Source organism: Phocoena sinus, chromosome 20 (assembly GCF_008692025.1).
Source record: "Phocoena sinus isolate mPhoSin1 chromosome 20, mPhoSin1.pri, whole genome shotgun sequence".
In the NCBI taxonomy this organism is placed as follows: domain Eukaryota; kingdom Metazoa; phylum Chordata; class Mammalia; order Artiodactyla; family Phocoenidae; genus Phocoena; species Phocoena sinus.
The window spans coordinates 26,779,245-26,792,730 of NC_045782.1; the positions used below are offsets into that span (position 1 = coordinate 26,779,245).

At 44.5% G+C, this 13,486-nt stretch overlaps 1 protein-coding gene across 1 annotated transcript in view; it reads left to right on the forward strand.

Annotated features, from left to right (window-relative positions):
* Positions 1–1,563, forward strand: part of ANKFN1 (ankyrin repeat and fibronectin type III domain containing 1) — a 155,063-nt gene extending 153,500 nt beyond the window's left edge. Inside the window, exon 18 of the mRNA XM_032617038.1 lies at positions 767–1,563. Coding sequence (XP_032472929.1) covers positions 767–1,563 — 797 coding nt within the window. The remainder of the gene's footprint in view (positions 1–766) is intronic.
* The last annotated feature ends 11,923 nt before the right edge of the window (positions 1,564–13,486 follow it).

Genomic DNA, 13,486 nt, shown 5'->3' on the forward strand with positions numbered 1-13,486 from the left:
TTGTGGCTCGGTATGATTAGTGTAGTATGCCCTTTGAGGCTGATTTTTCACCTCCGATTTTACTTATGTTTTGTTTTTTTCTTTGGCCTTAATTTTTTTTCGTTTTAAACACCTGACAACGTGGTATTTATACATATAAACCATTTATTTTTTTTTTACAGTCACCCTAAGTAAGAAGTTCTACTGTCATCCCCATTTTGCAGATAAAAAAACTGAAGCTCAAACAAGTTAAGTAACTTTCCCAATATCACAGAGCAATCTGGAGGACAACTAGGATTTGTAAACCAGGTTTCCCTGACTTCCGCCACCATAATGCCTCCTCTCCTTCCTTCCTCCTTTTAAGTTCCTGCTACTTTATCAAACGTAAAAATCATCTCTGAAATAAAACTAGGGAACAAATAAATGAATGACATCCAGCTTTGTTCCTGTTTCATCCTCTCTCCACAAGCCCAGTGAACAGTAAAATCAGATGTGGGGAAGGAGGGCACGTTCCCCTCTGCTGCTGCAAGGGGTGGTTGGTCCTGTCCGAGTTCCTCTCCTTCCTTTCCCTTTTAGCTAAGAACTTACAGGGCCCTACGCCGAATGAAAAAGTGCGCCCCTTGTTCAAAAATTACTAAAATGTCAAGAAATGAGAGCAGACCACTAAACGAAGCGCAAGCCCTTCTAGGCACGGAAGAGGGATGGGGGAGGGCCTCAACCACAGGACCCTCCTTGAGCCCTGGCTAGGAGTTTCTCTTGTCTCTAACGGCAATCTCTGGCTTTGCAGATTCACAGCCCTGCTCTGACGAAGAAGGCTGCTCCGAAGTCTTCCTCCCCACTGACAGCGACTACGACTCCAGTGACGCCCTGAGCCCCCGAGACCTGGACCTGGTCTACCTGTCATCGCACGACATCGCCCAGCAGGCCCGAAGTGGCCTGAGCGGAAGCGCCCCCGACGTCCTGCAGGTGCACGACACGAAGCCTCCGTCGGGGCCACGCCAGGACGCCCAGGGCCGCAGGCCGGGGCCCGAGGCCGACCACTCGTGCACCGAGCTCCTGCACAGCCTGACCCTCACAGGCCCCGCGCCCAAGAACCACGCCAAAGTAGCACCGGGCGCGCGGCCGCCGCTGGGCTTCCTGGGAAAGCGGAAGCTGGCCAAGTCCCCGCACTACGGCGGCTTCAGCCGCCACTACCGTTGGCTGCGCATGCACAGCGAGACGCAGTCGCTGTCGCTGTCCGAGGGCGTGTACACGCAGCAGCTGTCCCGGGCCTGCGACCTGGGCCAGGAGCCCGGGGAAGCTGAGCGGCTGGCACCTGCCCAAGAAGGGCCGCGGGGCCTGGCTCTGGCCCACGCCGCCAGCCTCCCAGAGGAGCGGAAGGGCAGCCTCCAGGTTCCCAGGCCTACGGTGCGCCGCATCTACGTGGAGCCCTACCCGGCGGCCCTGATGGACGCCAAGCCTTGGGAATCCTTGAGCCCGCCCGCCGGAGGCCCCTCGGGTCTGCCCAGCCTCACCGGCCCGGAGATGAGCCCGGAGGGCCCGACCCCCTCCCCTGTGTCGGAAATACTCAGCAGCATGCTTTAGGGAGGCCCACGACTGGCTGTCCACAGTTCCACTGTGCGTCCCTGCATTTTCCATCACCCCACCCCCAGCCTGCCCCCATCCCACCGTGTCCCCACCCATTTTTAAATGGTTTGAATGTTAAAAACCCAAAGGTTACAGGTTCAAGGTCCTCTTTTTTAGAGTTGGAGTGGAGGCGACAGTTGCCAGTGTCATTCCCAGTTCAGCCTATAAAGGGCATAGAAAAGCTTTTGTGTCAACATGGAGTCCTGGACACAACGGTTCAAACATGCCATCCTATTGGTGGCACCTGTGGCGGAGGTAGGACAACCGAAAGAGCCACCCTCAATTCTGCAGCTGGCTATGTAATCTGACTCCTGAGCTTAGGCTCTTTCATGCATTTGTGATTGACAGGGAGGAGTTCTATAGATGAAAATAAGATTAGCATTGTTTTTCCCTCCATCCCAAACCTTTAGAAGAGTTTGGGGAAAGAAGCCCAGTTTGTCTCTCTAGGGAATAGGGTCAGTGGACTTGTCCTGGGTTCCCCGTCAGCTAAACCAAGTCGTTCCAAAGTGCAGCGTTCTCAGCAGCTCACCAAATCCAATTTATCGGTCAGCACTGATCTAGTTAAGTAGGCCTTGGACAGGCCTTTTCTTCACTTAGTGCTGTGTGGAAACCTCCAGAAACAAACGTAGAGGAGGCTTCTCTTCTAGCTCTGTCTTGCAAAGATAGAATAGGGCGGGAAGCAGCCCTTCCTGTACACCCAGCTCCCATTCAAGCATGAAGATGGGTCATGTATTATTCCAGGGTGCAAGGAGATGGCTGAGTTAAGTGAAAGCCTGGATTACACACAAGATAAGGGGAGGGAGAGAGACATGTGCAAAATTGTGTTTCCTTTCCAATCCTAAAATAAGTAAAGCCATGGTGGGGGCTGTGTCTCTGTGAAGGATAATGGATCTGCTGTAGATTGAGCAAGAAAGTGCCCTTCAGATGTGGCCAGCAGGGATGGAGTTTTCTCAGTGACACAGGCACATCTACTCTCCCCCACGTAACAGGTCATGGGACAGACCGTCCAGAGCTTCGGTTTCTGCCTTCCCCTTTTCAATCCACCCCTCCAAAGTCAGTTTTGCCCCTAGATCAGTTGGCCCATTGAGCTCAGGGAAAATCTTTCCTTACAAGGCCTTGCCAGTGGTTCCAAGGCTATGCTCAAAGACACCTGAAAATCTTGCTTCGGTCTCACTGCCTCCCACCTGGCTTTCTCACAAAGGAGAAACCAAATCAAAGAGCAATCACACTGCATATTCAGAACAGGCATGAGCCTTCTCTCCTTTCCTGGAGCCAAGACCCATTCAGTTCACTGATATTCTAAATGGTCCTTTTCTGCTTCACAGGCATTTTAGTTAAATATTGCTCTTTATGGCCCTACCTCTGTCCTCACAGTTCTACCAGTCCTCCTCATGGGAGTTCACACAAAGTCCCCTGTTCACAATGTTATTCCGATTCCTTCCATTTTTAAAACATTTGATTTAAACATAAATAATTACCCTGGTGGAAAGGTACAGATTTGGCCCATGGCCTATGGTCATTAGAAAACTAAAGCCCAGAGCTCAGTCTTTATTTTTTTAAGAGATTTTATACTCAATAACCGACCCCCCGCCCCGACCCCCCACTCCGGCCGAAGAATCTTGATCAGAATCACTGCAGCTCCTTTTCCATGCCTGGGAGGATTTTAAAATGCAATTTTCTTCTGTTCTGAGTGAATTCTATATATATGGAGTGTTAGAACTAGAAGAGAACCTAAAATTAGTCTAGAAGAGAACCTAAAATTAGTCTAAGTCCTCGCATTCACAGATGAAGCAGTTAAGGCCCAGAGAGATAAAGTGACTTACTCAAGGTCACAGAGCTGGTTTTAGTCTCAGAGTCTGGGTCAGAATCCACAACCATTCCCTTTACAGCAGACTGTCCCAGTGGGAATTGGTACACACCTAGTCAACTTTTGATTTTCTATAGGCTGCTTACCTAGTTTACAGGTAATTCCAAATTCAAATCCTTCTCTCAACCTTTACCTAACAGATTTCCAATACCACAGAGCTCTCTGTTGCCAGAAATTACAAATTTCATATACTAGATATCTAAGCTAATTAATTAATTGTAATTAATTTAAAACCTAATCAGGAGAAATGCATTTAAAATTACTTACCATACGACTCCCATTTAAAAACGAAAATAAGAGTCATCTCCACTCAGTTTCTTAATTACTTCTAATTATAAGACAGGTTATATATATTGAATGAGTTTGTGAGATGAGATGCTGAAATTGTCAAGGACTCAGAAACCAAGTGATTCCCTGATCATGACCTTTCTGGTGGCAAGGAAGGAAGTCTGTGACTAAATTAGATGGAAGACATTTGACAGGCAGCAAAAGCAAAGACTGACCCATCCTTCTGACCCTGTATTTGGTCAGCACGTTTTGACACATTGGACCAAATAATAACTCATTAAGCAAAATGGCGTTAAATTCAAACCCACTAATTTATATTAGGCACATGGGGTTATTTTTTCACCTTCTATGAGGAAAAGAGATGCGTGCCCATGAAATGAATAATGAACATTAGATTTCAGTGGGCATACTTAATCAACTTGAAAATGCATTTTCCTAGTGATATTCCTATAGAAAGGTGGAATCGAGGAAAGCTATATCCTCAATAATTCGCTATTTGTTCAAGAAGTTTCCCTCTACCCATACCTCCACTTTGCAACTTCTTGTGAGCCTAGTTTAAATTAAAACATTCTTGTGAGAGAGAATTGTTTTCTCTAAATCACAGTCCTTTATTCATTTGTCCAGTCTTCTCATTATAGAAACTTTACAAAATCTGAGGAGTTTTTGTTTGTTTGTTTTGCTTTGTCTTATCGGCTTTGTTTTTTTTTTTTTGTTTCGGATATGATGGACTTTTTTCTTTCATTCTTTTTAAGTCCAACTGGGGAGCCTCTAGAGGAAACTTTCGTGTTTCAGGTCTTCTTTTCCACCGTGTTTCTGACATGCTTAATTCTCACCTGCATTAGCTCGTCATTTGTGAAACCCTCAAATATCATTGACTGAGGTCCTCCCATATGTCTGTCTCTATTCCAAGTCCCACAGAGAACAAAAGAATCAAGTATGAAACAGATTCCCGGGCCACAAGGAGCTCACATTCTGCTATGAGTATAGCCGTCATCACCATACATTTTCTTATCAATGTCTTAGAAGAGGCAGGAGCCTGTCGCCTCGGCCAGGCCAACATAGTGCATGTTGGGCTAGGCATCTTTGATTTCACTCTTGCTATCTATTCATAAAAGAGGATAGCCTGGAAAATGCAATTCATCAATGTGTATGCTCGGCAACCATTTACAAGGCTATCACATCCTCTTCCTTCGCAAGGGTACTCGGGAGACAGTCATCAAAAACATTCACTCTAGGGAGTGGGTATTTTAAGAAGTGGTTACTTAAGATAAGAACCATTCCATTTTAAGAACGTTCACTAATGTTCAAAGCAATAATTACACTGGAGAAAATGGTTGCATTCGATTTGAAAGTTGAATCCAGTTAGTAATAATATTCCTCCAACCCCCACTCCTGAAGGATCCCAAAGCACTTTATGAAAAGCACTGACTGAAGCCTGGTTGTGCCCCCCTAAAAAGACCTTGTCCGGGAGCCACCTGGCAAATGCCTACCCCATCCTTGCCAGGAGATCATGCCAGACAAATGGGAAAGAGGACTGGCCTCTCATTCATTGTTATCCTGCCACACGAACGTGCACCCTGATGAATGCTGAGTTCTTCCCTCGAAGACAACAATTTTAGACAAGTAGGCACACCAGAAAACCTCAACTCCTTGGCCCTCTTTTGTTCATCACGCTCCAACCAAGATGTACTCCCTTTCTCTTGGAGAACTGTCAACTCAAGCTGTTAAGGGGTCTGCGGTGCATCTCAGTCCCCTAGTTATGTCAACAGCACACAGAATTCACTGGCCCTTTAAAATTGATACTTGTTGGAAAGATGATGCCATTATTCTATGGCTCTCTCAACTTTGCATGTAGCAGAGCTACAGCAGAGAACTCGCATCTCTTAATATTGTTTATTGAACTATAACATACGAATTAGAGAGCGTAGTTATAGATTAACAAGAGAGCACTCTTAGCGAATTGAAAGTGCTACATTGTCACTTTATAAAGTCTAAATATTTTTCCAGATGATTCAATTAAGCAAATATGAACTTTTTTCTTTTTTTTTTACCTTTAAGGAAATTTGTAAAGGAGCTATTTGGAAAGCAATGATACCTCTTCACAGGTAGTAGGGTGAATAAGGAAAAAACCTGTTTCTTTGCTGGTCACCTTTCATAAGATGTTCAAACACATGGCTTATGACTGTTAAGCTAAACTTCAATGCGGCCTTACAAACAACAAGGGTAGTGTATTTGAAACTATGTTGTACAGCTTGGAAACTTATTCTAAGATCTTAATTCAGAGTTTTTCTGAGGTGTTGAACTTTGCCATTAGCAAAAAGTATTTTCAGAAAAATCTATCGACTGTTTATGAAACACTGATTTTGCCGTATTTCAGGTCTCTGGTTTTTCCACCACATCTGCACACAATAGTTATATATATATTTTTAAATTATTTCTTCCATTTCCATTACTAATGAATTTGTAAAATTGTTACTCAAAAGGACAGCTGGTTTTGCTTCAATAATCAGACAGGTGGGCCTGTGACAATACTCTGTTTGGATAAAGGAAGTAGGAGGTTGTTGTTGTTTGTTTTAAATATTATCCTAGGGTATTTCCTCTCCAGATATATACATTCTTTATTTTAGCAAAGCCAGTATTTAACTTAGTGGTAAATGTTAAGAAGGTATTAGTTAATACTCTTTGTTCCTCTTCCTTCATTCCATGACATGAAAGTCCGACTATGCTTTCACAGTAACCACCATCCAGTAGCTGATTTATAAAAGCCAAGACTGGCAAGTTGTTGTGTTCAGTCACTTTGAGTTGCTGTGTTGCTTCTTGCCCCGTGACAAGGCTGACGTTTGGGGATTCTCACGTATATGGTCACAGCATCCGTTTAATGTTTGTGATGGAAAAAGAATTTAAAGAAGTGTGGGGTGGGGGAGTAGGGGTGTTTTATAGGAATAGGAATTTCACTGACATTCTATCAGGCAGTGTTTAATTGCTTCCTGCCTAATGTGTACATAGTAATTTGGCTGATTATTGGTTGTTATTTGTTCAGAATTGATTGTATCTCATCGCTACATATGCAACTGAGTGCATGTAAAAGTTTAGACTTCGGTATGTTATCTGCACAATTTCGTGTGCTTTAAACCTCTGTAAATGTACAGATGAATCATGTGTGGTGTGTTAAATGTGACCTCCAATCTTGAAACGATAGTATTTTGTAGTATGTACTTTTGCAGACTCTTTGAACATTTTAAACAGACATTGTAAATGGCCAATACCCTCAATCAAAAATAGCACTGGTAAAATGCATGCCTCTTGAGACTACCAATTTATAAGAGGTCAGGGGTTAACAAGAATTAAGGTAATTTTTCTAACGGCAAGTATTTTTGATAATTTCCTACATGCCTAATTGTATTTGAAAGAAAAATTGTCAACAGAAGAAATCTTACCTGTCAGAGGGAATGACTTTGTTTCGTAGGCATTAAATAGTACTAATATATGTTACTTTAGATCTAACTTGATGTTGTTGAAATCTAGTTCAAGGGTGAAGAAGTCAAACATATTTTTGATTCTTCATAAGATCTTTTGTTGTTTAAAGGACAATTTCCAAGCCCTTGTCTTCAGTGTGGAGAAATGTCAATTAAGTAATAAACTAATAGAACTGTCAGTATTTGGCTTACCTGATGCTTTTTCTAAGTCTCAATGAAGACAAGTTTTCAGTCTGAGTTTTTAAAATCTTCTCACTGAAACACTGAAAGAGTTAGTATTGAAAGAGTTATAGGGCATTGTTTTGACAATTATTGGAAAATTCTGACCAGTTGGCCCTCAACTGATCGATAGCATTTGAGTTATTTCTCTTGCATAATTGGTTAATGCCAAGTATTGAAAATACAGCAGCAGACTACCATGGCAAATACTCTCACCAAATTGCACCCAGGAGTTCAGACATCTTAACCTTTGCCCTTCTCCACTGCGTGCATGTTTAAATGTCTTCAGTGCATTTCTGCATGTGCTGTCCTATCTCTATTTCTCTATGCCTTTATTTCCACACCCACAAAGCTCCTCCCTTATCGCTGCTCCCTCTGGCTGAGACTTGAGATTTCTTCTGTGTTTGAGAGTACTACAAAGAGATTACTTCCATCCCAGGAACTTGCACAAAGGTTCTCCTGAATTCCCAAGAACGGGAAATATGCTGCTTTGGACCACGTATTTGTCTTATGCCGTTTTACAGAATTCTTTTAAATACACACACACACAAATTCAACTCTTTATTGGCATGTTTGTGGTGGGCTTTCCTGACAGCCTCAGAAGGCCGTTTTGTTGTCCTGACAAAATGTGCTGTTTTCCCTATGTAAATTGTCATCTTTCTAAGCAAACCATTACTTTCTTTTCCTAATTCTGTCTTTGAATAAAAGTTTACCTTCTTTTTCAAACCAAACAGATGACATTGCTCTTTAATATCCCCTTTCTTCTATGAACACTCCCAGGGAGGTGTTGGGGGAGGGACAGAATGGAGTAAAAGCAGGCCTTTCAAATTCAAGGTAAGGAGTGTGCCTTTACTGACTGGGCAGCCCTTTTGATAAGGTATGCCAAGTAATATGCAGTATTTCCATCTGCCAGCAAGAAATAATTCCTTCTTCTCTATAAAAATTTTTGAAAATCATGTTAGGGAATTAGGCAATCTTAAACCAGGAGTTTCTTATTGATTTACAGTGACTACAAGGCAGGGAAAAACACTCAGAAGGAAATTCTTTTGCCCAATATTATCTGTCAGGTAAGTTAAATCTTTACAATGATTCCTTGGCTGTGAAAATGCCTTTCTTCTTCAGGTAGCATATGGCACGCTCACCTCTGCATAAAATTCCTTGTTCTGTCAATACTACTACGACTAATAGTAGTAATAATTAATAATAATAATAATCCTTGTTCTGTCATAATCCCTGCCCTGTCAATCACTGCATTGTTATTTTGCCACAGAAGGGACTGGCATTAGATACAGACTAAAGGAAGTTAGGCCCCAGCTGTACACTAGGCTAGATCAGATGCTCTAAGTCAAAAACAACTACCTGTTTGGTTTTTTTTTTTCCATTATGGTTTATCACAGGATATTGAAAATACTTCCCTGTGCTATACAACAGGACCTGTTGTGTACCCATTCTATATATAATAGTTTGCATCTGCTAGTCCCAAACTCCCAATCCATCCCTCCCCCACCCCCCTCCCCCTTGGCAATTGCCTGTTTTTTGGTCAGCATCTCCCCAACACATTTCATAGCTCCTGGCAAAGACCTGTTAAATGGGTGATAAGCTGATGAAGAGATCACTGAAAATCAGCTTAATTCTCATGATTTGCTTAACTTCTCCACAAAGAAATGAACTCAAGGACCTTTCCAAATACCTGTCAGCCTGAGGCTCTCTATGATGACTCAGAAGAAGCTCCACTCAGGCTGCCTTGAATGTATTTCTTTAGGATTTCCTGAAAAACTCCACCACCCACCCCACACACCATCACCAGAGTGCGTTGATTAAGGTCAGCCCCCTGAAGGAAGCAAACGGCCTGGGGAGAAAGGTGCGCTTCCAGACAGCCCGCCGTTAGACCTGAGTGCCCAGCATCATGACCAGTGATTGGGCACCATGGAGATGGATATATGCAGGTCTCCCATCCCAGCTGCACCCTCGGAGCAAGCAGAAAACCTACAAAAGTCTTGTCCCAGTGCCCAAAAGACCACTTTTGCCCACATCATTTTCCCCATCGAGCTTTTGATAACTGCAATCTCCTATATGTGTATAAAATACTTTCGCAAGCATCATCCTATTTGAACTTGACAAACTGCCCTGTGAGGTGATCAGAGCAAGAATTTTTATCTCCGTTTTGCAAATAAGGAGATTGAGGCTCAATAAAGTGAAATCTAGGGTCCATGACCCCTGACTGTCCAGTATGCCACATGCCATTGAATTAGGTCTTATGAGAAAGGAAGGACAATGCCTGAACTGGCCACTGGAAGCTCTCTCTCTCTCTGGAACAGACACCCTGCATAGACAGACACACAAGGGACATTATATACACACAGATAATGACCACAAATGAAGCTAAATCAGACAGCAAAACACACAGACCCTTTCCCAGGAGGCCCATGTTCTAGCTCAGAGTCAGGCACTCTGTGACTACAAGCCAGACACTTTTCCTCTCTGAACTTACAGATGAAGATATCTATCAAATGCGTGGGATCTTTTTCAGCTTTGAAATTTCATGAATCAAAAATACTCACATTGAGGACATATCAGAGATGCATCAGGATTCTTCTCAGAGCGTTTCTGTTTTGTTGATATTTTTTGTGCTGCCATTGCTCTCTGGGGGAGGGCAGGTGGTAGAAGATAAGTAGACATGACCTTGAGTCTCTTGTAGCTAAAGGAGAGTAGAGAAGGAAAATAACTGAGAGATCCAGGCTCAGCATCCTTTTCCAATACCCCCTCCCCACCAAATTCCTCCCTCTGCCTCACTCTGACCCCAGTCTCTCTCAGAAAACAGTTCCACCTGTTTCAGTTCCCCTCTCCCTGACCATCCAGACCATTGTGGAATCACAGTGGATGGGGTCTGGAATAGCCCTTGGACCTTCCCTGGCATCCTGACTTGGCATCCACGTCACCCACCAGCTGTTCTCTTAGATCCTGACCAATCACTGTCCTACCATCCCTTCCCTGGAGTGTCCTGGAAAGGGTCAAGGCATTGCACCACTCTGGGGGGCACTATTATTAAGTGTGGAATGTACTCCGTTAGCCATTTCCCAGAATCCAGGAGTGAAGCAAGCATGCCCTTTGCCAGACAGCAGGCCTGCAGCAGGCATCTCCTTTGGGGTGGAAGGGAAGTGGAGGGATGGGCATGGGACAGAGCACAGGCCCCCTTTATGTGGGATGTTTGCGCTACCACAATGGGGCCTGCTTTGAGGCACGATGTTGGACACACATTTGATTCTTTCAAGTCTGGGGCAACTTGTGCATGAGCTTGGTCCTCACTTGGGCCCTCTGGCTTGGCCAGAGCCAGGTGCCAGCCATTGTTCTCCCGCTGCGCTCAGCAAAGTCCGTGAAGTCAGGACACCATCATTCCCTGACAGACATTCAGTACATTTCCTCGGGTCCCAGGAGGCCTGATATTGAAATGTTTTCCTCCCCATAGTTATATTTTCCTTGGTTGAAAAAGTTTTGTTTTGGAAGTTGCTACCCTGTCGAGGTAATGAGTCAGTTTGGGAGGCCGGTGCAGAGGGGAAAATGCACATCACTGGCAGAGGCCAGAAGGATGGGGGTGAGAGAAGATGGGAGATTCCGGGTGGGAGAAAGAGGTCCACACCCTCTGCCCCCTCCCACTCTTTCAGGAAGGACACAGCCCCTCCTTCCCAGCTAGGGGCCTCTTCACTGGGGTGAGGGGGCCAAGCCCTGCTGCTGCCTTAGGGCTTATTCCTGGGAAAGGCTAGGTAGGCGGGGAAGGAGCTAACGTTACGGGCCACCTTTTGAGCGCCGTTGAAACATCTAGCTTCTGTGAAAGCTGGTAGTGTTATCATCCACATTTTACAGATTGGGAAACTGAGGCTCAGAAAAGGGGAATCACGTGCCTGACATCCCACAGCCAGCAAGTGGCCGAGCTTAGAATTCAAGGAGTCCCATGCTGGCTCTGCCACATGGTCTCACTACAAGACTCATTCATTCCTACCCAGAAACGGACCCAAGTGACTCAGGGGAGGGACACGAAGACCCACCTAGAGAGACAACTGGGGAAGGACTGTTGGCAGAGGGAGAAGAGGGGACTTATGGACTAGAGCCACCCTTGCCTATCCCTGCCATCTGCTCTTCCCCTCAATTTTCCACCCCATACATCTTTTTCACGTGGAGAGAACAGTCACAGAGATACAAAAACACACATAGACGCACCAACACGCTCAGATCCCCCCCCCGCAACACACACACACACACACACACAACACAAACACACCCGTCCACACAAGCACAGAAGCACACACATCTGGAGGTAAATCTCAGGATTCAAGGGCTGGCTCCATGCCAGCTCTGAGCCCCGAGTAGCCCACTGAGCAGCCCTGGTCTGCCTCACTTTGGGAGGTCAAATCAATGAAAGAGCCCTGGTAGTTTAAAAAAGAGAAAGGGAGAAAAAAAGAACACCAGCACCTCTCATGATGGGAGGTCAGAGCAAATGAAACCAGGAGGAGGGGGTAGCTGTATGGGGGCTGGGGCGAGAGCATGGGGGTGGGAAGCCTGTGCTGGCAGCTGAACCCTGGCCCAGCTCCAAACGATTAAAATAGAGCTCTTAGAGTGTCCCCTCCACAGACCAGCCTGCCAGGGGCCAGACAATACGTGGGTCTGTGCTCCAGCTCAGGCCTCCAGAGAGGTGATGTTTTTACCCGGACAGCTAAAGGCACAGAGGCAGGTCTAAAGCAATTCCAAGGCTCCTTTGGCCCACAGGCCCAGAACAGGCTACAGCAGAGGGAGAGCTGCCGGCTGCTAGGACGCACACAGATCTGCTCTTTTCTCTTCTCACCCTAGGGCAGGCCGCTGGACTCATACTTCTTCATTTTATCTGCCCCCAGAACACCCATCTGGCAGGGCTATGTGGGATGAAGTCTTAGCGAATTCGTTATACTTTAATTTGGAAAAAAAATCTCAGCCGGGCTGTAAACAGGCAGTTCTACTAATGAGGAATGGACAGGGCATCCCCTGGGGTTATCTGAAATATCAGATAAATACAAACACCTCATTTTCCCTACCCAGGGAACAGAGCTCTCCCAGAAGGAAGCCCCACTGGCCACTTGAGGTTTCATCTGCTTGCTTGTAATTCTTAAGGATTTCAGGCAGCTGGGACTTAAGTCCGACATCTCAGACCACTTGCTAATACAGAGGATGAAAACAAGTATGCATCAGTTAAGCGCACAGGCTCTGGAGTTTGCCAGACGTGCGTTCTAATCCTGACTCTGCCACTTAGTAGCTTTTTGAATGTGGGCAAATTATTTAATCTTTCTGGGACTTGGGTTCTTTATCTCTAATAGCACCTACTAGTGATCATAAGGGTTAATTGAGAAAATACATAAAATGTGGTCAAACCAATGCCTGGCATATATCTAGCAAAAGTTAACCCAAAACAGCAACAAAAAATTCCCTCCTACTGGGTTTCTGGAAGACCCTCCCCCATAACTAGGATGAAAATATAATTTATCATCTAAACCAGAACACTTCTGATAGTGGGAGTGGACACTAACTGGACTGACCCTGGGACACTGGCTTACCAGGGACCGTCCCTGGAAAACTGGGACATATGATCCCCCTTCCTATAACTTTCTAAAGGGTCCCTATATAACATTCCATTAAGATAATCCTTTGAAAACGGTCCTAAACTTTATTCTATATCATGAAACCCATTGGAAGTAATAGCCCTTTATGGCATACTATGATATTCACATATGAAATTTTAATTTAAAATATAATTTTATTGTATATTTAAAAATCATAAGGTTATAGATAAGTGATAAGAGATAAAGTGATAAGTCATATTTGGATGGAGGACTGAAAATTGATAAATTTCTACTGCTTTTTTAATTTTTTCTTTTCTGATATTTGAGAAAAGCAGCTCATTCAATTTTAATGGAAGACCCCTTGTTCCAGTTCATAGAACATCAATATTCCATAAAAGCAAAGTTTGAGAATCTCAGCCTTAAAGAACCAAGAATAACCCCCAGGG